The sequence below is a fragment of the Lutjanus erythropterus genome, chromosome 5 (assembly GCF_056507025.1).
Source record: "Lutjanus erythropterus isolate fLutEry1 chromosome 5, fLutEry1.hap2, whole genome shotgun sequence".
NCBI classification, from domain to species: domain Eukaryota; kingdom Metazoa; phylum Chordata; class Actinopteri; order Lutjaniformes; family Lutjanidae; genus Lutjanus; species Lutjanus erythropterus.
Genome location: NC_139321.1, coordinates 743,917 through 769,780, shown reverse-complemented (window position 1 = coordinate 769,780; position 25,864 = coordinate 743,917). Strand labels below are relative to the sequence as shown.

General features: G+C 41.3%; 2 protein-coding genes across 4 annotated transcripts in view; one reads left to right on the top strand and one right to left on the bottom strand.

The window, feature by feature from the left end:
• Positions 1-7,359, bottom strand: part of dgkq (diacylglycerol kinase theta) — a 29,265-nt gene extending 21,906 nt beyond the window's left edge. Inside the window, exons 1-2 of the mRNA XM_084718524.1 lie at positions 5,912-7,359; positions 591-670 (exon numbers count right to left, since the gene is read on the bottom strand). Of these exons, the coding sequence (XP_084574650.1) occupies positions 591-670; positions 5,912-6,122 (291 nt within the window). The 5' untranslated portion in view covers positions 6,123-7,359. The remainder of the gene's footprint in view (positions 1-590; positions 671-5,911) is intronic.
• Positions 7,360-13,814: 6,455 nt separating this feature from the next.
• Positions 13,815-25,864, top strand: part of mgat4b (alpha-1,3-mannosyl-glycoprotein 4-beta-N-acetylglucosaminyltransferase B) — a 110,153-nt gene continuing 98,103 nt past the window's right edge. For all 3 annotated transcript variants that reach the window (XM_084718521.1, XM_084718523.1, XM_084718522.1), the window contains exon 1: positions 13,815-14,071. In XM_084718521.1, coding sequence (XP_084574647.1) covers positions 13,975-14,071 — 97 coding nt within the window. In that variant the 5' untranslated portion in view covers positions 13,815-13,974. The remainder of the gene's footprint in view (positions 14,072-25,864) is intronic.

The following is a 25,864-nucleotide window of genomic DNA, read 5'->3' as shown; positions in this document are numbered from 1 at the left end:
AAGAAATTGCAGGAACAAATGAAAATTGTGATTTCTTTTCTGTATAATTCATTAAACAGACAACTAAAAGACAACTTGTTCCAGGGAGACGAGCCTCTGAGAAAACATGCTTTAAATCATAAACATATAAGTGCACAGGGCATAAATGTCAGTAACTATGATAAACCTCTTCAGTGACAAAATAAAAAGAAATAAATGATCCCTGGAACTTGAGGGAAACTACAATTATTGGTCAAATTTGCAGGAAAGTTGCAGTGATTGGACAAAGTTGTAAGGTTGTGCAGGACTCACAGGGATTGGCTGAATCTGAGTGTAACTTCCTGTCAGGACTGTCCAGTCGGAGCACAAGTTAAACGTCGAGCCGCCTGGACTGAAATACAGTCTGTGAAATAATGAGAATGATGATTTTATCCAGAGAGCAGGTTGGAGGAGGACGGAGCACCGGTCCACTCTGTCAGCGCCCGGCGGGCTTTATGGCTGGTTTATTGATCGCTGTAGCAGTTAGCCAGGCTCAGTGATCAGTGCTGAGCTGATCAATAAACATCATGTCGTTGTGATTAGAGTTTCAGCCGAGGCTGTCTGTTACTCACCCGCACCAGAGACGGAGTCATGCAGGAGCAGGCTGAACGCAGCGTCTTCAGACATTTCTCATGACACATGAAGTTACACACTGAGGAGACAGAGACACACGTCAGTCAGACTCAGACTCTGATATGATTTGTGATATCAGAGGAAATGAAAAGTTTTACGTCTTTATTCTGATTTTGGTTGAAAACATGTTAAATGACTATGCTGTGATCTTTTTTTTTTGGCAGTAATCTGAACCAGATGAGATGTTTTTCTCACGTTTTGCCTTGAACACATGTTTCACGTCGTGTGATTTGAAAGTCAGATTACAGATTGGATAAAGTTTTGATGAAAGGTGCAGCTCAGTCGGATCCAAACACCTCTGACCTCCAGCTGACTCACATTCACAGACACTCATGAAAAGAAAATATCTCAGATTTCACTTGAACTGCTGGTTATCAGATGTCAGCATTCACTTCCTTTTTACCCACAAGCCTTTGCAATCTGATGTCGGTCTGTAGTTTAGATTACGACACATCACCGAGTCTGAAATCTACAACCACAGAACACAGTCAGAGGACGAAGACAGAGACAAAACAAGAAGAAGAAGAAGTGTCATCCAATGTCTCGATCAATCGATTAGTGGTTTGGTCCATCAGAAAAATGTTGATCGAGTTTTCAAGAGCCCAAGGTGACGTCCTCAAACGTCTTCTGATGTCCAAAACAGAAAAGATACTCAGTTTAGTGTCATAAGAGGAGGGTTGGATGTATTCTTCAAGCCTCTTCTGTCACTATTATTCGCATTATTGATCGACCTGTTGATTGACAATGATCAAATATAAAACAAACATGTGGAGGACGTGGACGTACGTCTGCGTCCTCCACATGTTTGGACCTATTTTTCAACCTTTGACCTACCATTTAAACCTTTCCTGTAACAAGTATTTTCATTATCGATTAATCTGTTGATCATTTTCTCAATTAATTGATTTGTTGTTTGGTCCAACATGACGTCCTCAGATGTCTCGTTTTGTCCACAATTCAAAGATATTCAGTTTACTGTCAGAGAGGAGGAAAGAAACCAGAAAATATTCACATTTGAGAAGCTGGAATCAGAGAATTTAGACGTTTTTTTAATTAAAAAAATAACTCAAAATGATTAATCAATTACCAAAATAGTTGGTCATTAATTTAATAAGTGATTAATTGTTGCAACTGTAAATAATTCAGACCAAAATAGGCAATAATAAATTTTTTATTTTGTGTTAATCATATTTTTTTGTATTTTGTTGGAGAATCTTTGGACAAAATAGACGATTATTTGTTGAGAACAGTAATTAAATAAAATGGCAGCAAAAAATGTGGCTGTAAATATTAAAATGATGAGAAATCTGAGGCTAAATTTAATAAAACAAATGACATTAATTTGTCACTCAGTCCCTTTTCTACCTGCACTGTCTGAGCTGCTGTTACATGTGAATTTGAGGGATCAATAAAGTTTATCTTATAAGATTCATGAAATGTTTGAATTACAGCATGTTGATTTATTTATTACATTTTAAGTGTCAATGAGAAACATGGCCGACATGTTGGCATAAAAACATTTTTCCAACAATCATTATAATATAAAGAGTCTGAAGCAGAAATGATCAGTAAATGTATTTCTGTCTCATGTTGTGTTACAGATGATTTGATCCTGAGAAATGAATGAAGTGCAGAGTTTTAGTTGATGTTCTGTCGTCATATTTTCACCTGCTCTTCTTCTTCTTCTTCTGTTTTAACACCGGATCATGTCACAGAGTCACACATGCAGTATTATATTAAGACGTGTTATTAACAGCTGTTATGTCTTTAAAGCTCAGATACAAACGGTCACAGTTGAGTCATTAAAAGGAGGAAGACTTTTATCTCTTCTCACGACAGCGACGTCTTTATTCTGATCCAGACAAAAGGAGGAAACTCTGCAGAGTTCAGATAAAAAAAACCTTCAGTTCCTACAATAATGAAGGTGTGTCTGCTGAAATGACATTTAGTTTGTGGTGTGTTTTTGTCTCTTCGGTGACACCGTGGTAAACCTCCGGCCAGTTTCACACACTCTGCTGCTCGTCATCATCACCATCATCATCATCATCGACACCTCAGCTCTGTTTCAGCTCTGCTGCTTCATCTGAAAACACACCAGCCGTCGTGCGTTTCCTGTCCGAGGAGCTGCGGCGCTCCAGTAACACGCCTCAGAACAGACTGCTGTGGTTTTATAGTCCATCTGTTTGTTTGTTTCAAGGTCAAACCGTCAGTCTGAAGTGTGATCACATGACTGAAAATGTGTTTAAACGCTGCAGGACGAAGCAGTTTTCTTTACATTCTAAAAGGCCATGTATGGTTTTTCTCCTGGCTTCATTTTTTTGGTAGTAATATCATCAGATGTCTGCATTTTGTTTCTTGTCCTGATGTTTGTTGAAAAAAAGACAAATTTCAGAAATGTTCTGATAATAAAAACATCAATCAATCAATCAATCAATAATCATGTGACAACAACAGCTGAGGTCATTTATGAGGCAAAAACATATATTCTCTTCAGTGTAATAATGTGCTGCTTTTGTCTGTTTTTTCACTTTAAATGGAATATTTGGCTGTTTTTGATTGTTAATCTGACAAAACAACACAGCTGAAAACAATGACCAGCCTGGCCAATTATTGATCGGTTATCAGATCTAATATTTGGAATCATTGTTTCAGACTGTCAGGTTAATTAATAGATCTGTTTTGACTATTTTGATAATCGATTAATTATTTTGAGTCTTTTTTTTTGAGAGAGAGAAAAAAGTCTGAATTCTCTGATTTCAGCCTCTTAAACATGAATATCTTCTGGTTTCTTTCCTCCTCCCTGACTTTAAACTGAATATCTTTGCACTGAGGAGAAAACAAGATATTTGAGGACGTCATCTTGGACTCTGATCAACATTTTCTGACATTTTATGAACCAAACAACTAATCAATTAATCAAAAATAATGATAAACTGCAGCTCCATTCAGGATAATCCACAGATCTTCTTGTGAGCAGTTTCATGTAGGAACTACTTTGTCTGCCGATCTACATCCGCTGCCCGTGTCCCTGCCCCGGTTAGCTCAGTGGTGCTAACATTACAGCTCAGCTGAGGATGATGTCACATGTTACATGATGTTACATCCTGCGCTGAGCCTTTCATCTGTGAGTAGATGCACTACAGGTACTTTTTGATTTTGGGGTGAACTGTCCCTTTAAGATCTGGACTGAGCTGCTGATGCTCTGTGAACTTCTGTGTTGATTAAAAAAAGAGATGTGATGTTGTTTATGTTTATGTTATGATGTCAAATATTCACAGCTGGCGGATGAAGCACATTGATGACATCACATGTTTGTGTTAATCCAAGTGACGGCTTAAAGAAGACAATGTTATGTAATCCAGCCGAGCGTGAGAACATGTTGTTGTTGTTGTTGTTGTTGTTGTTCATCTGCAGCTTTTAATGCATCTGCAGCTGCCAGTGATGAAGAGGATGATGATGATGGTCGTGTGTCTGCACACAACCGGCACACAAACACACCGCCTGTTGCCATGACAACCAGAGGAAGTAAATCACGACTTGACTGCAGCTCTCTGGTTGCGCAACAGACACTTAACACACACACACACACACACACACACACACACACATCAGAGAGTGTGGACCACCAGTGTGTTACTGGGCAGAGTGGAGTGTGTGTGTGTGTGTGTGTGTGTGTGTGTTGTCTTGGATCTGCTCCTCAGTTCGCCTGTTGAATTCATGATTGAGTTGTAGCTTAGTGAGAAGGAGAGGAAACAGAGAGGAAACAGAGAGGAAACAGGAGGGGAGGGAAGGAAGGAAAAGAAGGAAAGGACAAGGAAACTTAAAGGGATGGAAGTAAAAAGGAAAGACAAGATGGAGAAAAGAGAAAAGGAAAGAAAATATAAGGTAATCAAGGGAAATTAAAATAAAGGAAAAAAATATAAACTGAAATCAAAGGAAATGATCTGAATCCTTCCTGGCTGCAGCTGATCTCAGTGTTCAGAAGGACTTTGGGTCCAATGACACTCAGAACAAACTGAGGATGACTCAATAACACTTCATGTCTGATACACACACACACACACACACACACACACACACAGAGAGAGAGAGAGAGAGAGAGATACACACACACACACACACACACACACACACACACACACACACACACACACACACACACACACAGAGAGACAGATACACACACGAGGGATGTCCTGATACAACTTTTTCACTTCCGATACGATACCGATATTGCAGCCTTGAGTATTGGATCGATCTGATACGATATCAGCATGAATCATACAAACTTTTATTACTTATTTTGTAGTGTGGAATGTTAGAAAAGGCTTGATCAAGTGATGTGACTCAAACAGAGAACAACAGTCAGCAGCCAGAGTCTCCTATGGACAGAAGTGCTGGAGCTTATCAGAGCGCTTAGATCAGAGATTTTAGATGCAGTCCGATAAAATCTGATACTCGTTTTTTGGCTGATATCGGACCAATATCTGATATCAATATCGGATCGGGACACCCCTAACACACACAGATACACACACAGATACACATACACACACACAGATACACAGATACACACACAGATCCACACACAGATACACAGATACACACACAGATACACACACAGATACACATGCACACACAGAGATACACAGATACACACACAGATACACATGCACACACACACAGATACACAGATACACAGATACACACACAGATACACACACAGATACACAGAGATGCACAGATACACAGATACACACACAGATACACAGATACACACACAGATACACATGCACACACACACAGATACACAGATACACAGATACACACACAGATACACACACAGATACACAGAGATGCACAGATACACACATACACACACAGAGATGCACAGATACACACACAGATACACACACAGATACACATACACACACACACAGATACACAGATACACACACAGATACACACATGTCAAACTGAGTATCTGATCATTACAACACTGGAACAGAAGTTTCTGTCTGATCTCAGAGCTGCTCCATGTTTGCTTTAGATTAAATCTGTTCAGTACACACAGTGAATACACCTGACAGCATCACGTGACACCTGAACACACCTGGTTCAGGGTCACAGCTGGTGCTGGTGGTTCAGTTCCCAGTGGGAGCAGCAGTATGTGCACTTACAGATCAGGAGTTCAAGTTTTTACTATCAATAATTGATGATATATGATCAATAATACATATTGTTCTCTGTCTGGTCTTACCCTCGCAGATGAAGCCGATGAGCCCCCAGATGAAGTCGCTGCAGCTGTGGCAGAAGGTGGGTTTGGTCAGGGTGACTTTCTTCAGGCAGTGACCGGGTGCGGAGCTCTGGTACCGGTGCCGGACACCGGGGGACTGCTGCTGCTGCTGCTGCCTCTTCTTCACGGCCAGGGGGCTCGATGTCCGGCCGTCAGCCGCTTCAGAGTCGGCCATGTCCTCCAACACACACGAGGGGCCACAACACGGGGTGTGACCGCTTCACTTCTGGTGCCGAAAAGCCCGAATCTTTACTAAATATCCCCCCAGTGAGGAGACATCCCACCGGGGCCGACGCGGCGGCTCAGCCCGGAGAAGTAGCGCCGTGCTCGGTGTGTGAGGAGCTTTCCCCCGCTGCTTCAGAAGCTAATTATCCAGGGCAGGTCACGACTTTGTGATCAGATTAGTTTTCTGGTAAATGTGGCGTCGGTACAGAGTCATCCCACCGGCTGGACCCAGCGGTGCCACCCAGCGGTGCTGCCCAGAGAGAGGGCGCTGCGGCCGGCGAGTCTCCAAACGCTTCCCGCCTCACAGAATCGATAAATATCCTACTCCTGAGATATCGATCGAGTGTCCACCTTCATAAAACACTCAGTAGGTGTCTCTGAGAGGCGGTGGGCTCTGGGTTTTCGAGCCTTCTCGACGTCTTCTCACGCCGGAGAGCTCGTCCACCACGCCGAGATCAGAGTCCCTCCGCCCGGAGACAGCGGTGCCACCCAGCGGCGCAGCGCGGAGCGCAGCGCGCCCTGCCCGGCGTGATTCCCGGAGACCCCCGCTCTGAATAAAAGATGAAATATCGATCCGGTGCAGCTGGATGCTGAGTTTCAGACTGGAGCCGATCAGATGAATGATGTTTTTCAGACAGTCTGTCTGTCAGTCTGAAAGCAGCAGCTCCACCCGGCAGAAACACGCCACAAACCCGGGAGGAAAATGTCCAAAAACCGGCCGGAGGTTCTCAGATTAACGTTATTCAACAAGTGTGAGCTGAGCCGGAGGAGGAAGCTTTCATTTTGGGTTTCTTCTTCCTTCTCAGAGGCTGATTCTTCTTCCGCGTCAGAGTCTCCAACACTGATTTACTCCTCCTCCTCCTCCTCCTCCTCCTCCTCCTCCTCCTCCCTCCCTCCCTCCCTCTCCTCATCTCCTCTCCTTGTCTCCTTCCTCTCTCCCCTTCACTCCTTCCTCCTAATTACTGAGGCTGAATCTGATTAAACGAATGAGTGATTCATAACCAAATATTTCACTCTGTCATGTTTACTTCCTCTTCCTGTTTGTTTCCTTCCTGTTTTTGCTTCACTCACCTCCTCCCTCAGGTCTCTCATGATGTTTGGATGGAATCTGTTTGTTTTTTTAGACTCACAGCTGAGATTCAGTCAAACATTTGTCCTGATGACGGTTTTGTGTCTGATAATTTGTCTTTATTATAAAATATTTGCACTGGAGACTCTTTTCTTGTTGTATTTTGATGGTTTTGGTCTTTTGCTCTGCAGCATTGTGTCATGACTGTGATGCAAGAAGTGAAGAAACACAAACTGTGACAAAATTCATGGTCAAAAATCATAAATATGATGAGACATGAGCACCAGTGTTCATGCATTTAAATAAAAATAAAATATAGGAGCAATATAAACAAGAGGAAATATTAAAAACAGACATATTAACAATCATGAAATATAAAAATAGGAGCAATATAGACTTAAGGAAATACAAATGTAAACAGGAGGAAATATACAAATAGAAACATTTTATGCATTAAAATATAAACAGTAAACAAACTTTAGTGAACAGCATCACATTTGAAGCAGGTTTTATTCAGTCAAAATGATAAAAACAAACTTGTGTGAGGTATTGATATTGATATGTAATAATGTACAGTGAGCAGGTCATTATTGTGAAATAAACCACGACAGATTGATGCAGGAGTCTTCATGTAGAGGTTTATTTCACAATAATGACCTGTTCACTGAACATTATCCTGCTTATTGCACAGTTCAGCACAGGGAGCATGTACAGCTGTAACACTGCAATGCACACCTGTAACAGGTGTTACCTTGCAGTCATGTGCTATAAACATTTAGATTAAAGGTGACATATGTGACACCTAAGTATTTAAAATGGGTACAACAGTCCAAATTCAAAATAATGGAGTGACTTATTTCCCCTCGTGCCTTCTTCCCAGACATGACACTCAGACAGGTTGTCTGCAGGAACGCTGCAGGAATGCAGGATGAGCTCAACAGTATACACTGACAATAAAAAGTGAGGACGAGACCTCCACTGTCAGTTGATCAGCTGTTTATAACTCTATCAGTTGTCTGTTGATGTAAAGTTCAATCTGTTAACCTGAAAACAAAAAGCCCACTGCTCTGAAAATAGTCTCCCTACCTGCCAAACTCCATTAACATTTTTATCAGTTTAACAGTTATAAACTTCTACTGCTTCTAAAAGATTATTAATGATTTCTAACAACTCATAAACAGACACTGACTCATTCAGAGAAACATTCGGCTTTAATTTTAGCTCCATGTAAAGTGAGTAAATGTGACGTTCTGAACCCAAATGGAATTTTCAAAGGAATTTCCGACTAGAAATTTCAATTTCAAACATTGCAGCTGCAGCATTGCTGTTGGAGAAGTTAGTATTTCAGCTTGGCATGTTTCCTTAATCTCTGATGACATATCATGGTCATTTTATGGTTTTCAACAGTAAATATTTTACGTATTTCTCCTTTAAAGGTGCAGTGCATCAGATTTAGGGGTATTTATTGTAAGAATATGTCAGAAATTGAATATAAAATTCAACAGAATGTTTTCCATTCATCCATCCAAAGCTCTGGAACAAACTGCCTGAGGAAATTAGGACAGCCGAGTCAGTGATCTCCTTTAAATCTCTTCTTAAGACAAACTTTTATCGGAGAGCCTTTCCTGTTCCCGGGCTACATTAACCAGCTCTGACTGGGGATCCCGCGGCGTTCCCAGGTCACCCTGTCCCTGAGGAAGATGTCAGCCTCCCTCCTGAGAAAACACATTTCGGTATGTGAATCCACGATCTCGTTCTTTTGGCATGTTGATAAGGGGAGAGTGGGACGAGGTGTTTGCAACCTTCAGGCTCACCACTAGATGTCACTAAATCCTACAGACTGGTCCTTTAACCACAGAACAGAATGGTTTTTGTATGTTTCTATTCTGCCTTGTTTTATTCTGCTGATTCATGATTCACACTTTTTAAATAACGGAGTATTTTCAAGTCAAAAGGCTCAAGTCCAAGTCAAGTCACGAGTCTTTGATGTTAAAATCTAAGTTCAGCTGCAAATCTGCTTTGACTTTGTGAAATCTTAAATCATCAAATTCATTCCAAGTCATGACTCGTCTCCACACCTTAAATTAGATTTATTAAAAAAGTCGACAGAATCCAAAGTTTTACTTCTAACAGATTTATTTAAACACCGCTTCATTCCTTGTGACCAAGAAGATTTTCAGTGTCACAGTTTCATCAGGGTTCCTGCATCTTTTCCAAAGTCAAATTCAAGCACTTTTCAAGAATTCTCACGCTACATTTTCAAGCTTTTCCAGCACGATCTGCAGTAAATTACATATTTATATACATATATATACTCAAAATGATTACTTCACTTTTTCATGCTATAAAAAATGAAATTAAGTTTTGTGATAGCATTCCACAGAAATAAAAGGAAAACACAGCAAAGTTTCATGTTTCAAAATGCGTCTGTCAGTAGATTTATTATTTTATAAAAGCTGGCTGAGTCAATATTCAACTTATTTTATTCCTTTATCTTAAATGTCAGTGATTCAGTCAGGTCACAGTTTATTGTGAAAGTACACCTTTGCCAGCAGATGAGTATCAGCTGGCATCATATTTAATATCTTTCATATCTGCAGAGGGAGCAGCTCCGCCATGTTGAACCTCCATGTTTCTACAGGAGCCCAGAACAGACAAACCAAACACAGACACAAAGTCTTTTGAGAGATTTATGGGTTCTCCTACGGCACATGTCCGGTAGGTGAGTTGGTTGCTATCTGCTATTTCACCACTAGATGGCACTAAATCCTGCACACTGGTCCTTTAATGCACATTTTCATAAATGTTGGGTCATAATCTTCATATATTCTTCATACTTTGAACAATATACCCTGAGTGATTCAACTGAATTTCTATTTCTGACTCTTGACTTTATCAGTATCTGTTTTTTCTTTTCTCTTAGTTTTGTTCATTCTGACGGTTATGAACCAAAATATCAGGACGAATCTGTGATTTATGTTTGTGTCCATCACAGCAGAGTTGTACCTCCTGACTTTGACCACGAGATGTCAGTGTGTGACAGTGAAACTGATCAGGAGTCTGTAGTCTGGATAAGAACCAGTCTCTGTGTCAGACTGAACCAAGGACGCTGTTCATGATGTCACTGGTATCTCTGAAAATTCCCACCAATCAGGGCTTAGATCTTATTTTCTGCATTCTGTACTAAAGATAAATGAAGGATTTTAATTGTAATATTCTTATTTAATTCCTTCATTGCAACATTAAAATGCTTCATTTATTAACATGACATTTATTCATGTTTTGGTGCAAACTGCTCATCACCTCCACATGATCTTTTTGCACGCGACAAAATGAATTTCAAACCTGTAAAAACTTTGGTGAAAAGTTTCACTTGTGTTTAACAACCTTCACTTCTGGTTTTTGTGCTAAATTTCAGTATTTTTTTTGTCGCTGATTGCTAAACCTTTGCAGCTTCTTGTCACAGCTGGTACATATTTATGCTGGAAAACATATTTAACATTTAATATTTAACAGCAATTGCAAATATCAACAATTGATTTTTGATTTATTGGATTTACAAGTTGACACATAATATCATTTTGATTTGCAGCTATTCTAATGAAATCTTATTAGTCAAAATGTTAATTGATAAGATCATTTAACAGTGAATATGTCAGTTACATCTGTAACTTAATTACCAATATGCATTTTTGCAATGAGCTCCTAAACTCAATGGAGGAGGAGGAGGAGGAGGAGGAGGAGGAGGAAGAGGAGGAGGACGAGGAGGACGAGGACGAGGAGGAGGAGGAGGAGGAGGAGGAGGAGGACAAGGAGGAGGAGGAGGAGGGGGAGGACGAGGAGGAGGACGAGGAGGAGGACGAGGAGGAGGAGGAGGAGGACGACGAGGAGGACGAGGAGGAGGAGGAGGAGGAGGAGGAGGAGGAGGAGGAGGAGGTGCCGTCATCATCCTGATCAGCAGGTGGAGCTGCAGGCTGCGTTCAACACATCTGGATTCTCTGCTAACAAAAAAAAAAAAAAAACCCAGACAGAAATGAATGAAGTTCCAAGGTTTACTTCTGATGCCGTCAGCTGATCTGAGCACAGCTCTGACTGAATTCACACAGAACATAAACAAAAAACACAAAAGGAAGAAGAAGAAGAGGAAGTCAGCTTCACAGTTCAGAGAAGATTTAAATCTGATTTATTCTCTGTCGATCAGAGAAAAGTGGATCAATAAAGAAAAACGTGAAAGAAAAGAAAATCAAAGAAAACTGAGAAATTAATAACTGAGAGTTCAGTACAGAAAGTTTTACTGAACAAAATTAAAGTTTCTTCTCAACATAACTGATGCAGAATGAACAGGCTGACAGCAGCAGGGGATGATGGGAAATGATGTCATGTTTAATTATCTGCTGTGTTTTGACTCAGTGTCAGTGACTCAGAGAACCGGGTCGTTTTGATCCAGTAACCCAACAGAGTAACATTATGGAGGATCGAAACTGACAAAATGAAAAACAAACAAATGAATAAACCACCCAAAAATCAAATAATAAATAAAAAATAAATGTAGGCATTAAATAATCTATAAAATGTCACATTAATTAATATTTCTGTAATGTAATTTGACAATTTATTATTGTATTACCTCCCCTTTTGAATTTACATTCAATTAATTCATTTATTGAACAAATTTATTGATTTTTAAATGTATTTATTTATTTATTATTGACACATTTATTTATTTTATTTTTATTTTCTGAGTTTCTTTCCTCTGACTATTACTGGCTGAAGTTCAGTTCTGACCCACACTGAGTCCATGTTTAACTCCGTCTTTTATAATGACAAAAACATGATATTTATATTAATTTATGGGTTAAGCCTGTCTGATGCAACAAAGTGACTACAGAGTTAAAATGCAGCACACCTGTAACAGGTAACAGGTAACGTGGTCCCCCCTTTCTTGTTCCAGTGGTTTGATCCAGGAGCTTTTAATCAGCTGTTTGAACACCCAGAGTCATTTTGACAAAAACTCTGCTGGAAACAACAGAAACTTTTTTTTTTTTTTTTTTAATCATGAGAGTGTTAAAAGGCTTTAAGGTGAGTAAAGAATAAAAATTCATTTCATTTGGGGAAAAATACGTTTTTTAAATCTCAAACCAGAACTACAGTGTGAAAGATTCATTCATCAGTGTTGATGAGTGGCTGATGTTTATTTATTTATTTAATGTTTATTTGTACAGAGACAATAAATAAATAAATAAATAAATGTGTGTCGCCCATTAAACTGTTGAAAAATTACCACGAGCTCTGATTTGTAAACTGCGCACTGCAGCTCTACAAATGAATGATTGAACATAGCGACAGAAACTAAGGAAGAGGCGGGGCTTAGCAAAGAGCCAACCTGCAAACACAAAATCTGATAGGTGGAGCAGAACAACATAATAAAACAACTTAAAATAAAACTTAAAATCACCTTTAAAATGAACAATCTGACAGAATAAAATACAAAACAGAATAGTTTTTATTTTACCACTGAACCAGTCGACATGAATTAATTATTAATTAATCGTCTTTATTTCTTAAAGGGAAAATTCAACACTTTTCACTGTTGATGGTAAATAAATTCTGTTGTTCTTCCTGCATCCTGTGATGTCACAGTGATGTCATAGTGATGTCATTGGTGTTAAGGAAGAACTACAGTTTGGACTTCCGAGTATTTTTGTGTCCTGTTGTCTCGAGTGGTGTTTTCATTTCTGTCACGTCCCAATCCCGAAGATTTCCCATGAATCCACAGTCTGAACACGTCCTGCAGAGATCAGAGCAGACAGGAGAGAATAAAAAAGAATTTAAAAAAAGGATGACACAACATGCATTTTCTTTAAAATAAAGAGTTTATTCATATTAGAACCACATATCTGATTTTAAAAAACAGCACTGATTAAAAATATCCTGATTGATCCACTTTAAAAAAATTAAGGCAACTTTTTGTATCAGATTATTATGCAGATCAAGTAGGACTGGTCTTTGTATAAAATACTTCATTTTTTGTCCATGAGATAAAAATATTTGATATGACGTCATGGTTAATTGTGTAGTTGGTGTCAACTGCAAAACCATATATTTGAAATGTTCTAGAAATGACCAACAAATTACCGCCAAGCTTGATGGTAAATATGGAAACGACACTTACAAATTATTAAATTAAATTTTGGGTGTTTTGTGGGTATTAAATATATTATATTTAATATTTAATAATTACCACTTGTTTAGGATGATAGGAGCTGGAAATTGAAGCGTTACTGTAATTATTTTACTGTAATCTGTTACTTTGGTTTGTTACCTTTCATTTACATGTTTGATGTAATATATTTATTAATTTTAATTTTCTGCCTGTATGAATCATTCCTTCATATGATTTTTAAATAAAGGCGATTTTTATTGTTTGTTTATTATTTCTCTCTCCCTCTCTCTCCCTGCTCTGTGTCAGTGTCTCTCTACCTGTCTCTCTGTCTCCTCCCCTCCTCTCCGTGTCTCTCTCTTCAGTCTCTGTGCTGCTGTTCACACAGAAACAGCTCCGCCCGCCGCTCCGTCTCTCACACCGTCTCTCTCTCTCTGTGAGTCTACCTGCCTCTCCGCTCTCTCTCTCTGTCTCTCCCTCCATCCCTCTCTCTGTCTCCGTCTCCTCCTGTCCTGTCCTCTCCTGTCCTGTCCTCCCCCCTCTCGGTGCGGACATGCTCCCGGGGCTCCGGAGATGAGGCTCCGAAATGTCTCCTTCCTGACGGTCTTGTTGTTCGGGCTGTGCGGGCTGGTCTCCCTGTCCTGGTACACCGCCTTCAGCAGCTCCAGAGGTAAGACCCGCATACCGGTGCGTCCTGGTGGAGGTGTGTGTGTGTGTGTGTGTGTGTGTGTGTGTGTGTGTGTGTCTGTGTGTCTCTCCTCACGGCGGGCTGAGGAGGGGGGCGGCTCGGTTTGTGTTTTGCATGTTGCAGAGAAACGCTGATGTTGGTGTGAGTGACTGAGAGGCTGCAGCTTCAGAGGGTCTGGAGGTGAAGTCAGGGAGCGCTTGATTTGTGATGCATCGTGTGCCTGCTCAGAGCGTGAGAGTGAGAGGGGGGGGTGTCCACCTGAAGGAAGAGCAAAGAGGAAAGAAGGAGGAGGGTGGCGTTTGATTCTGGTGCAGCTCCTCTGTGAGGGGCTGCTGAGGTGATGTGAGGGGAAGCTCCAGCCTGAGGTGGTCCAGGGAGCGCTTGTTTTGTGATGCATTACATGCCAGCTGGGGGGCAGGATCTTTAAAGGGGTGGGAGACGGAGATGGGGATAAGAAGAGGAGTTGGTTTGATTCTGTTGCAGAGAAAAACACAAGATGCTTCATGTGCATGTAGAGGGAAGCACCAGCAGTGAGGTAATGAAGGGAGCGCTTGATTTGTTACACATCACATGCCAGCTGGAGAAGGGGACAGGGTCTTTGTAGAGATGGGAGAAGGAGAGGAGGAAAGAAAAGGAGTTGGTTTGATTTGGTTGCAGAAACAACATGGATGTGAAGGGGAGGTCCAGCCTGATCAGGGGAGCGCTTGGTTTGTGATACATGACATACCAGCTGAGGGGAGAGGGTTTAGAGGAAGGAGTACGGTGGGACAGGGACAGGGGGAGGTTGGTTTGATTCTGTTGCAGAGAAAAACACAAGATGTTTCATGTGCATGTAGAAGGAAGCATCAGCAGTGAGGTAATGAAGGGAGCGCTTGATTCGTGATGAAGCAGAGCTGCATAAGAGGAGCGGGTCTAAATGGAGGAGTGAGGTGACTGGTGGAAAGTGAGAAGGGGTTGGTTTGATTTTGTAGCAGAAACGATGTGAATATGATGGGAAGCTCCAGCCTGAGATGGTCCAGGGAGCGCTTGTTTTAAGATGCATCGCATACCACCTGGAGGACAGGGTTTTTGTAGAGGAGGGATAAGAAGAGTCGATCTGATTCTGTTGCAGAGAAAAACAGAAGATGCTTCATGTGCATGTAGAGGGAAGGACCAGCAGTGAGGTAATGAAGGGAGCGCTTAATTTCTTGTGAATCACATGCCAGCTGAGGGGACAGGGTCAAGAAATGGAGAGAGAGAAAAGAGGAGGAGCTGCAGACAAGACGTGCATGTGAAAGGACTCTCCAGCCTAAGGTAATCAAAGGAGCGCTTGGTTCATGATGCATCACATACCAGCTGAGGGGAGAAGGTCTAGATGAAGGAGTGGGGTGGAGAAAGGGACAGGAGGGAGGTTGGTTTGATTTTGTTGTAGAGAAAAACTCAAAATGCTTCATGTACATGTAGGGAGAAGCACCAGCAGTGAGGTAATGAAGGGAGCGCTTGATTTGTTGTGCATTACATGGCAATGAAGAGGAGAGGGTCCAAAAGAAAATGAGAAGTTGGTTTGATTTAGTTGCAGCTTCACCCTAAACACACTGCAGAAGAAACAGGATGTCGTGCATGTGAAGAAACGCACTTCATGAAGGAGCACTTGGTTTGTGATGCATTATAGGGGAGGGGACAGGGTCTAGTTGAAGGAGTAAGGTGGGGAAGGGGACGGGGGGAGGTTGGTTTGATTTTGTTGCAGAGAAAAACACAAGATGCCTCACATGCATGTAGAGGGAAGTACCAGCAGTGAGGTAATGAAGGGAGCGCTTGATTTGTGTTGTGGTTGAGCTAAAAGGGAAAGGATCCACATGAATAATAAGAAGAGAGGAGGCATTGGTTTGATTTTGTGGCAGATGATAGTTGTTTGCATGACCGGGGAAACTCTGGGAAATGGTGGCAAAGGGGAGCGCTTGATTTGTGATGCATGACATGCCAGTGAAGCAGACAGGGTCTGAGTAGAGGTGGGGACAGAGAAAGGGAAAAGAGGAGGGGTTGGTCTGATTTGATTTTAGATCAAGTTGATTTCAGATTTTCAGAGGAGCGCTTGGTTTGTGATGCCCCACATGCCAGCTGAAAAGTCAAGATAGAGAAGCAAAAGAGTTCTGGATACATGCTGCTGTTGGATGTGAAGGCCAGAGGCTCTGCAGGTGAAGGGAGCGCTTGGTTTGCTAGATGAGAGTGTGATGGATGAGTAGTAGAGAGGAGTTGGTTTGATTTTTATTGCAGTTACACTTTTTTGTTGCAGAAGAATGTAAACAAAGCTGCACATGTGAATGCATGATCAAGGGAGCACTTGTTTTGTGTAAGGGGAGAGGGTCAAGGTGAAGATTTTGATTTTTTTTTTTTTCAGCTACACTTTGAAAAAAAAAGAAAAGATGCTGTAGCTGTGAAGCTCCAGGTCATGATGTAATTGAGGGAGCGCTTGGTTTGTGATGCACGATGAGCCAACTAAGGGGCGTGGGGTGGTACATGCGGGGGGTGGTGGGGTGGGGGGGTTTGCAGCCTGCAGTCGTGTTTTGCATAAACCTCAGACTGCATGTTGGAGGGGTGGCAGCATCAGCAGCTGCAGGCGTGATGAAAAGAATCGCTTGGTTCCTGGTGCCTCAGAAGCCTGGAGGGAGGTGACAGATGTTCTTTTTTCTGTTGGAAAGAGAAGAAGAAGAAAGAATAGTTTCAGGTGCAGGAAGAAAGTTTGGATTGAAAGATGAGTGAAACAGCGAAAGTAAAGGGAGCGCTTGGTTGGTGATGCATGACATGCCAGTGGAGGAGAGGGGTGGTGTAGGTAAAAGAGTTGGGGACGGGTGACAGGAGAAGATTCAGAATTTTTGTGCAAAGATGGCAGGTTAGTCTCCTCATCTGAGAGAGCAGAGGAGGGGAGCGCTTGATTGATTTATCATTCATAACAGTCCTGTAGGGGAGGAGACAGTTTGTGGTTTTATAGTGTATTCACCTCTGCAACACTCAGGTGATCTGTAGACTCTGTTGCCCAGGTGTCAGGGAGCGCTTGATTTACAGTGCATTACAGTCCTTTGTGTGTTCTTTTGTTGTTTCAGTGTTCAGTGTGTTTTGCATGAAGCTGTGATGATGCAGGAACAACATGTGGCTCTTTACACACACACACACACACACACACACACACACACAGAGAGAGAGAGAGAGCAGTGTTACAGGCTCAGCTGTGTCTTCAGGTCCAAGGGAGCGCTTGGTTTGGGACCTCTTTCAGCCAGTTAGGGGGGTGGAGGTAGTGGGTTTTTCTGGAGCAGATCCATGCAGCTGTTTGTTGTTTTCAATACATTGTTTTTTTTTTTTGCTTCAGCCAAAAAGGAGCGCTTGGTTTGTGACTTCTCACAGCCAGTGAGTGTGGTGGAGTTAGTTGGGATTTCTGGAGCAGGTTTTCGCAGCTGTTTGTTGTTGTTTTTTTTTTGCTCAGCTGAATAGGAGCACTTGGTTTGTGATCCATCACCCAGCAGGGGAGCAGGGTGCAGCTGTTGTGAAACAGATGATGTCTGAACTTCGGCCTGCTGTGCGCGGCGTGTTCAGGGCAGGCAGGCGGGTGGAGACCAGGCAGCTCCTGAGGAAAGGGAGTGCTTGGTTTGTCATACATCTCATGCTGTTGAGAGGGGTGGAGTTTATGTTTTGATGTTTTCTGGTTTGAATGAATTTCAGCCGAGGAATCAAATGCTAACAGCTTGGAGGCTCAGCTCCCTCAGCATCAGGGAGCACTTGATTTTAAACACAGTAGACACCAGTGGGGAGGAGTCAGAGTAGAAGGCATCAGTAGGATTTTTCTTTCCTGACTCATGGAGAAAATATTCAGTCAGCTCAGCTGATTATCATCTACTGATCATATCAGATGTGTCACTGTTTCTCAGATGGAGAATTTATTTTGGCGAGAAGCTGCAGGAAACTCATTAAACTGTTTCAGATGATCTGCTGGAGTCGTCCATTCATGCACACTGCTGTACATTAAAGCAGTGACGACCCTGAGAGGACGTCACCACAGACTGCGACCCTGCTGAGGGTTCAGTGATCACGTGTTCGCTTTCTGTCAGACAAATATCACTCGCTACAAACCAACCAAACTCCACTGACAAAACCAGTCATTTTATCTCAGTGAACACAGGAGCTGCCTCCATCTGTTAGTGTGTCTGTGTTGTTGTGTGACTTCAGTGAATCCAAACTAAAACACCAGAGGGATTTAATACGAAATTGATTTCATTTCATATTTTTATTTTCCGTCAATAAAAAATACTAGAGATGCACCGATTGACTGGCCAGAGACCGGTAAGACCGGCCGGTTTTCAGCGTGACCGGCCCTGACCGGTGACCGGCCGGTCAGCGTCACATATTCGATTCTGTGCCCGTCATTGTCACACACATGTTCTGCACGATGGTCACATCCTGCACACACATGCTGGCATGAAGCTGGTGTCAGCGACAGATTGCAAGAGCAAGATAAAGAGAAGACAGACAGTCCACAACGAGACAGAGCAGCTGACGATGTCACAGAACAGCCGTAAACTTTGTAGCTCTTCATGCTAACGTAAGCCAGCAGCAGACTGCTGTTCACAGAGGGACAGTTAAAATCTCACTTCCTGTTTTGACTGAAGAATAAACAATCTGTGTTGATGCGTCTCCTGTTTTTCTCAAGGCAAAGTTTTACTGCAGCAAACTGTTGCACCGCGTCCGTCTCCGGTTTATTTACATCTGCTTCCACAGGAGATCACGTGAAATCGCAAACCGTGAAATCCCACGAGATTCTCGATTCTCTCATCACATTCATCTGATTCATAATCTTAATGTAAACCTATGATAAGGCCTGGCTGTAACCTGGAGGACTTTGGAGAACATTTAAATAGTATTTAATGAATATTTAATAGTCAGTTGCAAAAATGTTTGTGAATGCTGTCAATTCCAGCTCTTAGAAAGACCGAAAATCTTAATCGGCAGGTCAGACCCTTATAAAAACCAGAAATCGGAATCGGCTAAGAAAATTGCAATCGGTGCATCTCTAAAAAATAGAGTTGCAGCTTCAGATAACTTTATTCATGGTAACAGTATGGAGAGTCACACCTTCAGGATTTTAAATACCCCGCTAACACTCTGATACCTCCTCACCTCCAACACCTCATATAATCAAATAATACAAACTGTCCCTTTAGCCCTCAGTTTTTCTGCTTCAACACAACATGAACACAACGCCGAGAGTCTCTCCATCACCTCGACCACATTTAACAGTTTCATCATTTCTTCTGTCTTGTATAAAAGGTTAATCACGTTCCAGTCAGACCTTCGCTCCACCGCTGCCCGTCATCAACATGTACACCTGCTGCTCCGTTTATCCACAGTGTCAAAGTGAGAGATCAGCAGTGAACTGCTTTTAGGAACAGGAGTGAAATCATGTCTGCTTCCTCTGCTGATGTTCAAGAGATATTTCAGATTCTGATTTTGGTTTTCAGCTGTAAAAGAATGAAATCTGGTTTCCTTCTCAGCTCCTCCTCATGTTCATTCATCTCTGAAGTGGTTGGTGTGAATAAATCCTGCAGACTGTGGGTTGATTTCTGTAAAGTGACTGATGGAGGAGCTCTGACGTGTTCGAGACGTTCGGACTGTAACTGCGAGTGTTTCACAAGACTGGATCACACAACACACTGAGGGTTTTCTGCTCTGTGTGGAGAAAGTTGACGACATCGTTGCTGCACGTTGTGTTGCAGAAACAAACCTGTTGTGTGTGTGTCTGTCAGGGGAAGCTCCACCAAGGGAGCGCTTGTTTTGTGATGCACCACATGTCAGGGGAGAGGTTAATGCTCAGAGGTTACAGAGGGAGCACTTATTTTTCCTCAAGTGTAATTTTTAGTTCACTTGAGTTTTCATGACTTCTTACTGAACTGTAAAAACAACAGCGCTGAGAAAACTCAACATTTCAAGGCAACATACTGCAATAGATTTTTCAGTTTTGAGGCCAACTCAAATGCTTAAGTTCTGAAAACGTTTTTCCAACTACTGATCTATTTTTACATTGTATGAAAGAATGAAAGAAAAAAAACAACAGAAGAAAACAAACAAACAAACAAACAACAGCCTGGTATTCAGACCTAGATGTTGCATCATCACATGGAACATTTCATGGTGATCTCAGAGCTTAGATCTGTCACATCAAGGAAAGAAGGCAGAGAAACCAAATACCCAGAGAGAACATCAGACGTCCACAGTCCACGTCACAGCGCCCCCTGTGTACTGGAGGTCTGGAGTCTGAAGTCTGAGAGGTAGTTAAGAAAAGACTCCCACAACTTAAAACTGTCTTTTCCCTTCAAACCTGAGCCTAAGATCAGATCAGCCAAACTTTAAAGACTTCTCTGTATGTTGGACTTGGAGATCTGAACTTGATCCACTGAAATAAAACGCATCTCTGTACTGACGGAAGAAACTTGTTTGATAGTTTCTGCTGGACTCTTGTCAAACAGAGGAGACCTTCACCTGAGAGATTTAACAGAAATAACGCAGGATTTCTTTGTATTTTCTTACCAAAGACTGAGTTAAGTTCCTGTTCTGTGTGACTAAACTCTGTGACTTTAACATGTTCGTCTCAATGAACCCAGTCAGTTTGGTTTTACTAGTCTCTAGTTTTTGGATTTTGGATAAAGTGCTTGAAACTACTTGAAAGTGTATTCAGATTACATTGACAATAAATTACTGCCTGACTGAGTTAGTGAACTTTATAGATAAAGAAATAAAATAAGCACACGCACTTTGGAAAAGGTGAACAAACCCTGAAACTGATTTTCATCGACGTGAACAAACCTGATTCTGAGGAGCTCAGAGCAGACAAAGTCTTGGGGAACCCCTGTGATTTCTCGTGACCTCTAAGAGACCTGGACCCCAGGTTGGGAACCGATGACTTAGAACACTCAGAACAGAGTGCAGTTCGTTCTCCCTGGAACAACTTGCCCTGGATTATAATGAATCATAGAAAAAAAAATCACTTGATCCTGCAGTTTCATTGCAAAAAAGCCTGAAAACAACATGCAGAAGAAAACAACAATCTCAAAAATAGACAAAACATTCCTGCAGGGTCTGAAAAGTGTATAAGGAGTAAATGCAAAGACAAAGACTCAGTAGGATGACAACAGATGTTGTTTTTTCTGTCTGTATCATTTTTCCCTTCTATTATGTTTTGATTTGTTTAAGTGTCTGTGCTACCAAAAGATTCTGAATCTCAGTATTTACACTCAATAATTTAATTGCATTTTGTTTTGCTCCAGTTTATAACTGAGGGAGAAACATGATGAGCTTTTCATTTATTTATTATTTATACTGTCGTGTTTGTATTTTTATGCCAAATAAAATCAAATTAAAATCATATCAAATGGCAGTTACATAATATTTGCAGTGATAAAAGTAGCAGATGATATTAAATATATTAAAGTGCAGCTGACAGTTGTTCACTTTCATCGTCTTCACAGGTGCGTTTGTTTTATATGTTTGGAGGACGCAGACATGAATCTGTCTCAGTGACAAACGCCGGAGTCTCAGACATGTTCAGAGTCGTCTGATGAGTTTTTATCGTCCCTCATGTGTTTACGTCGGTTTTTCTCTGGAAGTAAAGAAAAGTTTCTAAACATGAACTCTGATTCTGCCGAACAGATAAAAATATACTTTAATGTCATTTCTATTTTTTAAAACCTCAACTTTAAGTTTTGGATTTGGAGAGAGAGTCTGAGAGAAAAGAAGAAAACAAAAGCCTTGTAGCTCTTCAGTGAACAGTTTATTTCATATTCTGGTAGAACTGCAACAATTAATCGATTATTAATTGATTATTAAAGTTCTGGAAATTATTAGATATTTCCAGAACCTTAATGTGCAGAAAATCAAATAGAACTTGTTGATGTTTTAAAGCTACTAAATGTCTCAAAGGAGGTTTTGTGATTCAAACCATGTACACACAGACACACACACACACACACACACACACACACACACACACACACACACACACACACACACACACACACACACACACACAGTTATCTGAGGTGTTTTAATCTCATTTCACTGCTGTTGAACAAATATGTATGTGACAAATAAATATCTTTACTCTTGAATAATGCCGGTGAATTTTCGGTTAAATACTCACCAATACCACAGAGTACTACAGTAATACAGTACAGTACTGCAGTATATGGAGTAGTGCAGGGAGGCTGAGAAACCAGCAGATTTTCTGCCCGTTTTGGTGCCAACATGTCAGATTAGAGCAAAAGTTCAGAGGAAATCGGACATGCTGTGACTCATCCGTCTTCCTGATGTCACACACACACACACACACACACACACACACACACACACACACACACACACACCTCTCAGAGTCTTTGTGGTGCTGTCACTCCCATCATGCTCCTCTCCATCCTCTCCATCCGGACGAAGGATGCGTGTTTCTGCTGCAGAGCCGAGATTGATTCACAGGCTGACGGCAGTTAACCAGGAGGAGTGTGTGTGTGTGTGTGTGTGTGTGTGTGTGTGTGTGTGTGTGTGTGTGTGTGTGTTTATGTGTGTGTTGTAGCACTCAGGGTATATTAGTCCTGTCAGTGGAGGTGCGTTTGATTTATTTGTCCCTCTGAGACTGCAGCAGTGATGTCATGTTAATAGTGCTGAGGTCAGAGGTCAACACCTTCTGATTGGCTGTGCTTTGTGAGAGTCTCTCACCCTGCATGGCGGCCATGTTGGACATTCAAACATAGACAGAATAAAGGAGCATTCTGCTGTTTTTATTATTAAAATGTAACTTAAACATCGTTATTTCATAGTTGAAAAATCCTCAGCAGAACTTTTTTTCTTGTGCAGCTGCTGCACCTTCACAAACACACACACACACACACACACACACACACACACACACACACACACACACACACAGATTGGTTTACTACAGCAGACGGCTCATAGTGATTAGATGACGCATCGGCCTCTTTCAGGCTGGAAGTGAACATGCTCAGCCATGTCCTCCTGTCACTCACACACACACTCTCACACACACACACTCACACACACACACACACACACACACTCACACTCACACACACACACACACACACACATCCTGCCTGGCATCATTCAGCTGTCATAACCTTGGGTTTTTGTTTCCTCTGTGGCAGCGTTTTGTTTCTGTTGCTCAGAACTGATCCATGAATTTACTGTTAGAGATACAGCTGTGTGTGTGTGTGTGTGTGCGTGCGTGTGTGTGTGTGTGTGTGTGTGTGTGTGTGTGTGTGTGTGTGTGTGTGTGTAAACCTGTGCTGAATTATTCAGGCTGTACTTTGTTTATAATTTCTCTTTATTTCTTTCTCATAAAATAAAAATAAAACATTAAAAACAATAAATGTCACATTAGATTTAAAACTCAGATTTAGTTTCTGTGTTAAATCAGCTCAGCAGCTGTCAAACATCTGGTTTTAATTAAAGTACATTTTGATGAAAATTCTCCTAATTACAACTTGGATGTCACCATTAATGGAAATGACTGCAGTAATTAAAGTTTGGCAGGAACTTTTGGCATTAATGTCAGTGAGGAGCAGCTGATCTAATCTTTAAACTGTCAGAAAAACATGAGAAGCTGCTTCATCCCTTTTTTTTATTCCTTTTTCCTCTTTATAAACGACATAATGCAACATAAGACAACACAGTGCAGGAAGTTAATGAAGAACAGCTGACAAAACAAAAGTGACAGAACACAAAACCTGTAAGCAGCTTTTAAAAGAGTCCAAGCAGTTAACACAAATCACAAAGATGGACTTTTTTAGATCAAAGGACCAGATGAAATGAAATGAAATGAAATTTTGACTCGTCGTGTTTGTAATAATTAAAGAAAGAAGGAGAGGGAGAGAACCTCCACTATCGTAACATCATGATTTAAATTATTTTTCATTCAAATTATAATTATTGTTTTAGCTCCTTGCACCTGATCTACTAAAGAAAAAACAACTTATTTAATCAAATTATGTGAAAATTAAATTAGGTTCAAACAAAAATTATTTTTAAATCTGTCTTTTTCAGCTTTATTGCTGCAGCACACAACAGAAACCAGCCTGCTGTGTGACTGTGACTGTGGGAGAACAACCTTCAGCCTCTTTTACTGCCTGTTCAAGGTGGGACTGTTGCAGCGCAGCTCTTGAAGCAACAGTAAATGTTTGTTAGTACCTGGAGAGGTCAGTCTGCAGCTGGACAGACTCTGGATCTGCTTTATTTTAACCTCTCCAACACTTCTGACTGCTTCTTCTCTCATATAAAACAACAATAAGAGCTCAGTGTAGTTCTGCAGAATCAGATCCACCACGCTGCTGTCTGATGGTCCACGAGTACTTCTGAGTACTGCAGTACACGGTGTAGTAGTGTTGGACTGTTATTGGTCAGGAAACCAGAGAAGAAGAAGGAGACTCCCTCTCTGACAGAGATGGAGAGCAGTATTGATCGTCTCTGCTCCGTCCTTTGTTCTCATTCAGTCTGAACACACATTTATTTACAGTTTTGTTCTCTCAGATTAAACTGCACAGATTCATCTTCTGTTTAAATTACACTTTTCTACTGTTTTGACATTTTAGTTTTTTCGTGTGTTTACTGTCTGTCCTCTTCTTTTTACACTGTCTGTATTAGGGGTGGGTAAAAATATCGAAAAATCGATGCATCGAAATTATCCGCCCCCTAATTCAATATCGATTAAGCAAACCCTCTGAATCGATTCACCTCCTGGCCATTGGGGGCGCTGTGCGCAACATCTTCGTGTGATTCGCGTTTTAAGGACGGAGGCTGCACGCGACCAAACAACAACAATATGTCTGCAAACTAAACTGCAAACCGTGGCCGTCTTCATTTGCATACCTTTGACCGTACAGTGTCGTGGAAAATGAAGGTTTTAAGAAGATGGTACACACACGTGAACCACGATACGCTGTACCAACACGAAAACACATGACAGAGGTCGCCATCCCGAAGCTGTACACAGAGGTGAAGACAGAGGTTTATATGCACAAGTGAGCCATTATGGTGCTGCTAATGTTTTATTTTCAGATGTTTTATTGCCCAAAGATGTGAAGTAACGTACCACATGTGTTATGGGCATGAAAATAAATATTTAATAATTGCCAACAGGTACTCTTAATTATTTGTGTATTTCTACTTCTTACTGAATTGATATTGAAGAATTTAAATCAATATCGAATCGAATCGAAATCGAATCGAAACCTAAAGAATCGAAATGGAATCGAATCGTGAGGTTCTTAACGATACCCAGCCCTAGTCTGTATCCAGACATTTGATATTTTTAGTTTTGTGTCTGTTGTCATGCACCAACATGTAACAGCAGATTCCTTCTAAATGAAAACTTGGCAGTAAAACATCTCTGATTCTGACTTTGACTTTTTGAAAATGTCCACAGATCAGTCTGATCTTCTTCACCTCCTCTTTTTCTCTCCCTCCTCCTCTTGTCTCTGTCTTTTTCTCATAATTTCCTTTCATTCATCTTTTTTTCTCTCTGATCACATATGCTCCATATTTTTACTTATCTCTTCATCCCGTTCTCCTCATCCTCCTTCTTCGTCTTCTTCCCCCAACAGTTTGGTCAGTGTGAAGGAAACTGAGGCCGTGTGTGTGTGTGTGTGTGTGTGTGTGTGTGTGTGTGTGTGTGTGTGTAACGTGAGCACCACATTAACTATGATGTGATCTGTTACAGAAGCTGCAGTTTGAGGTGTCAGTCAC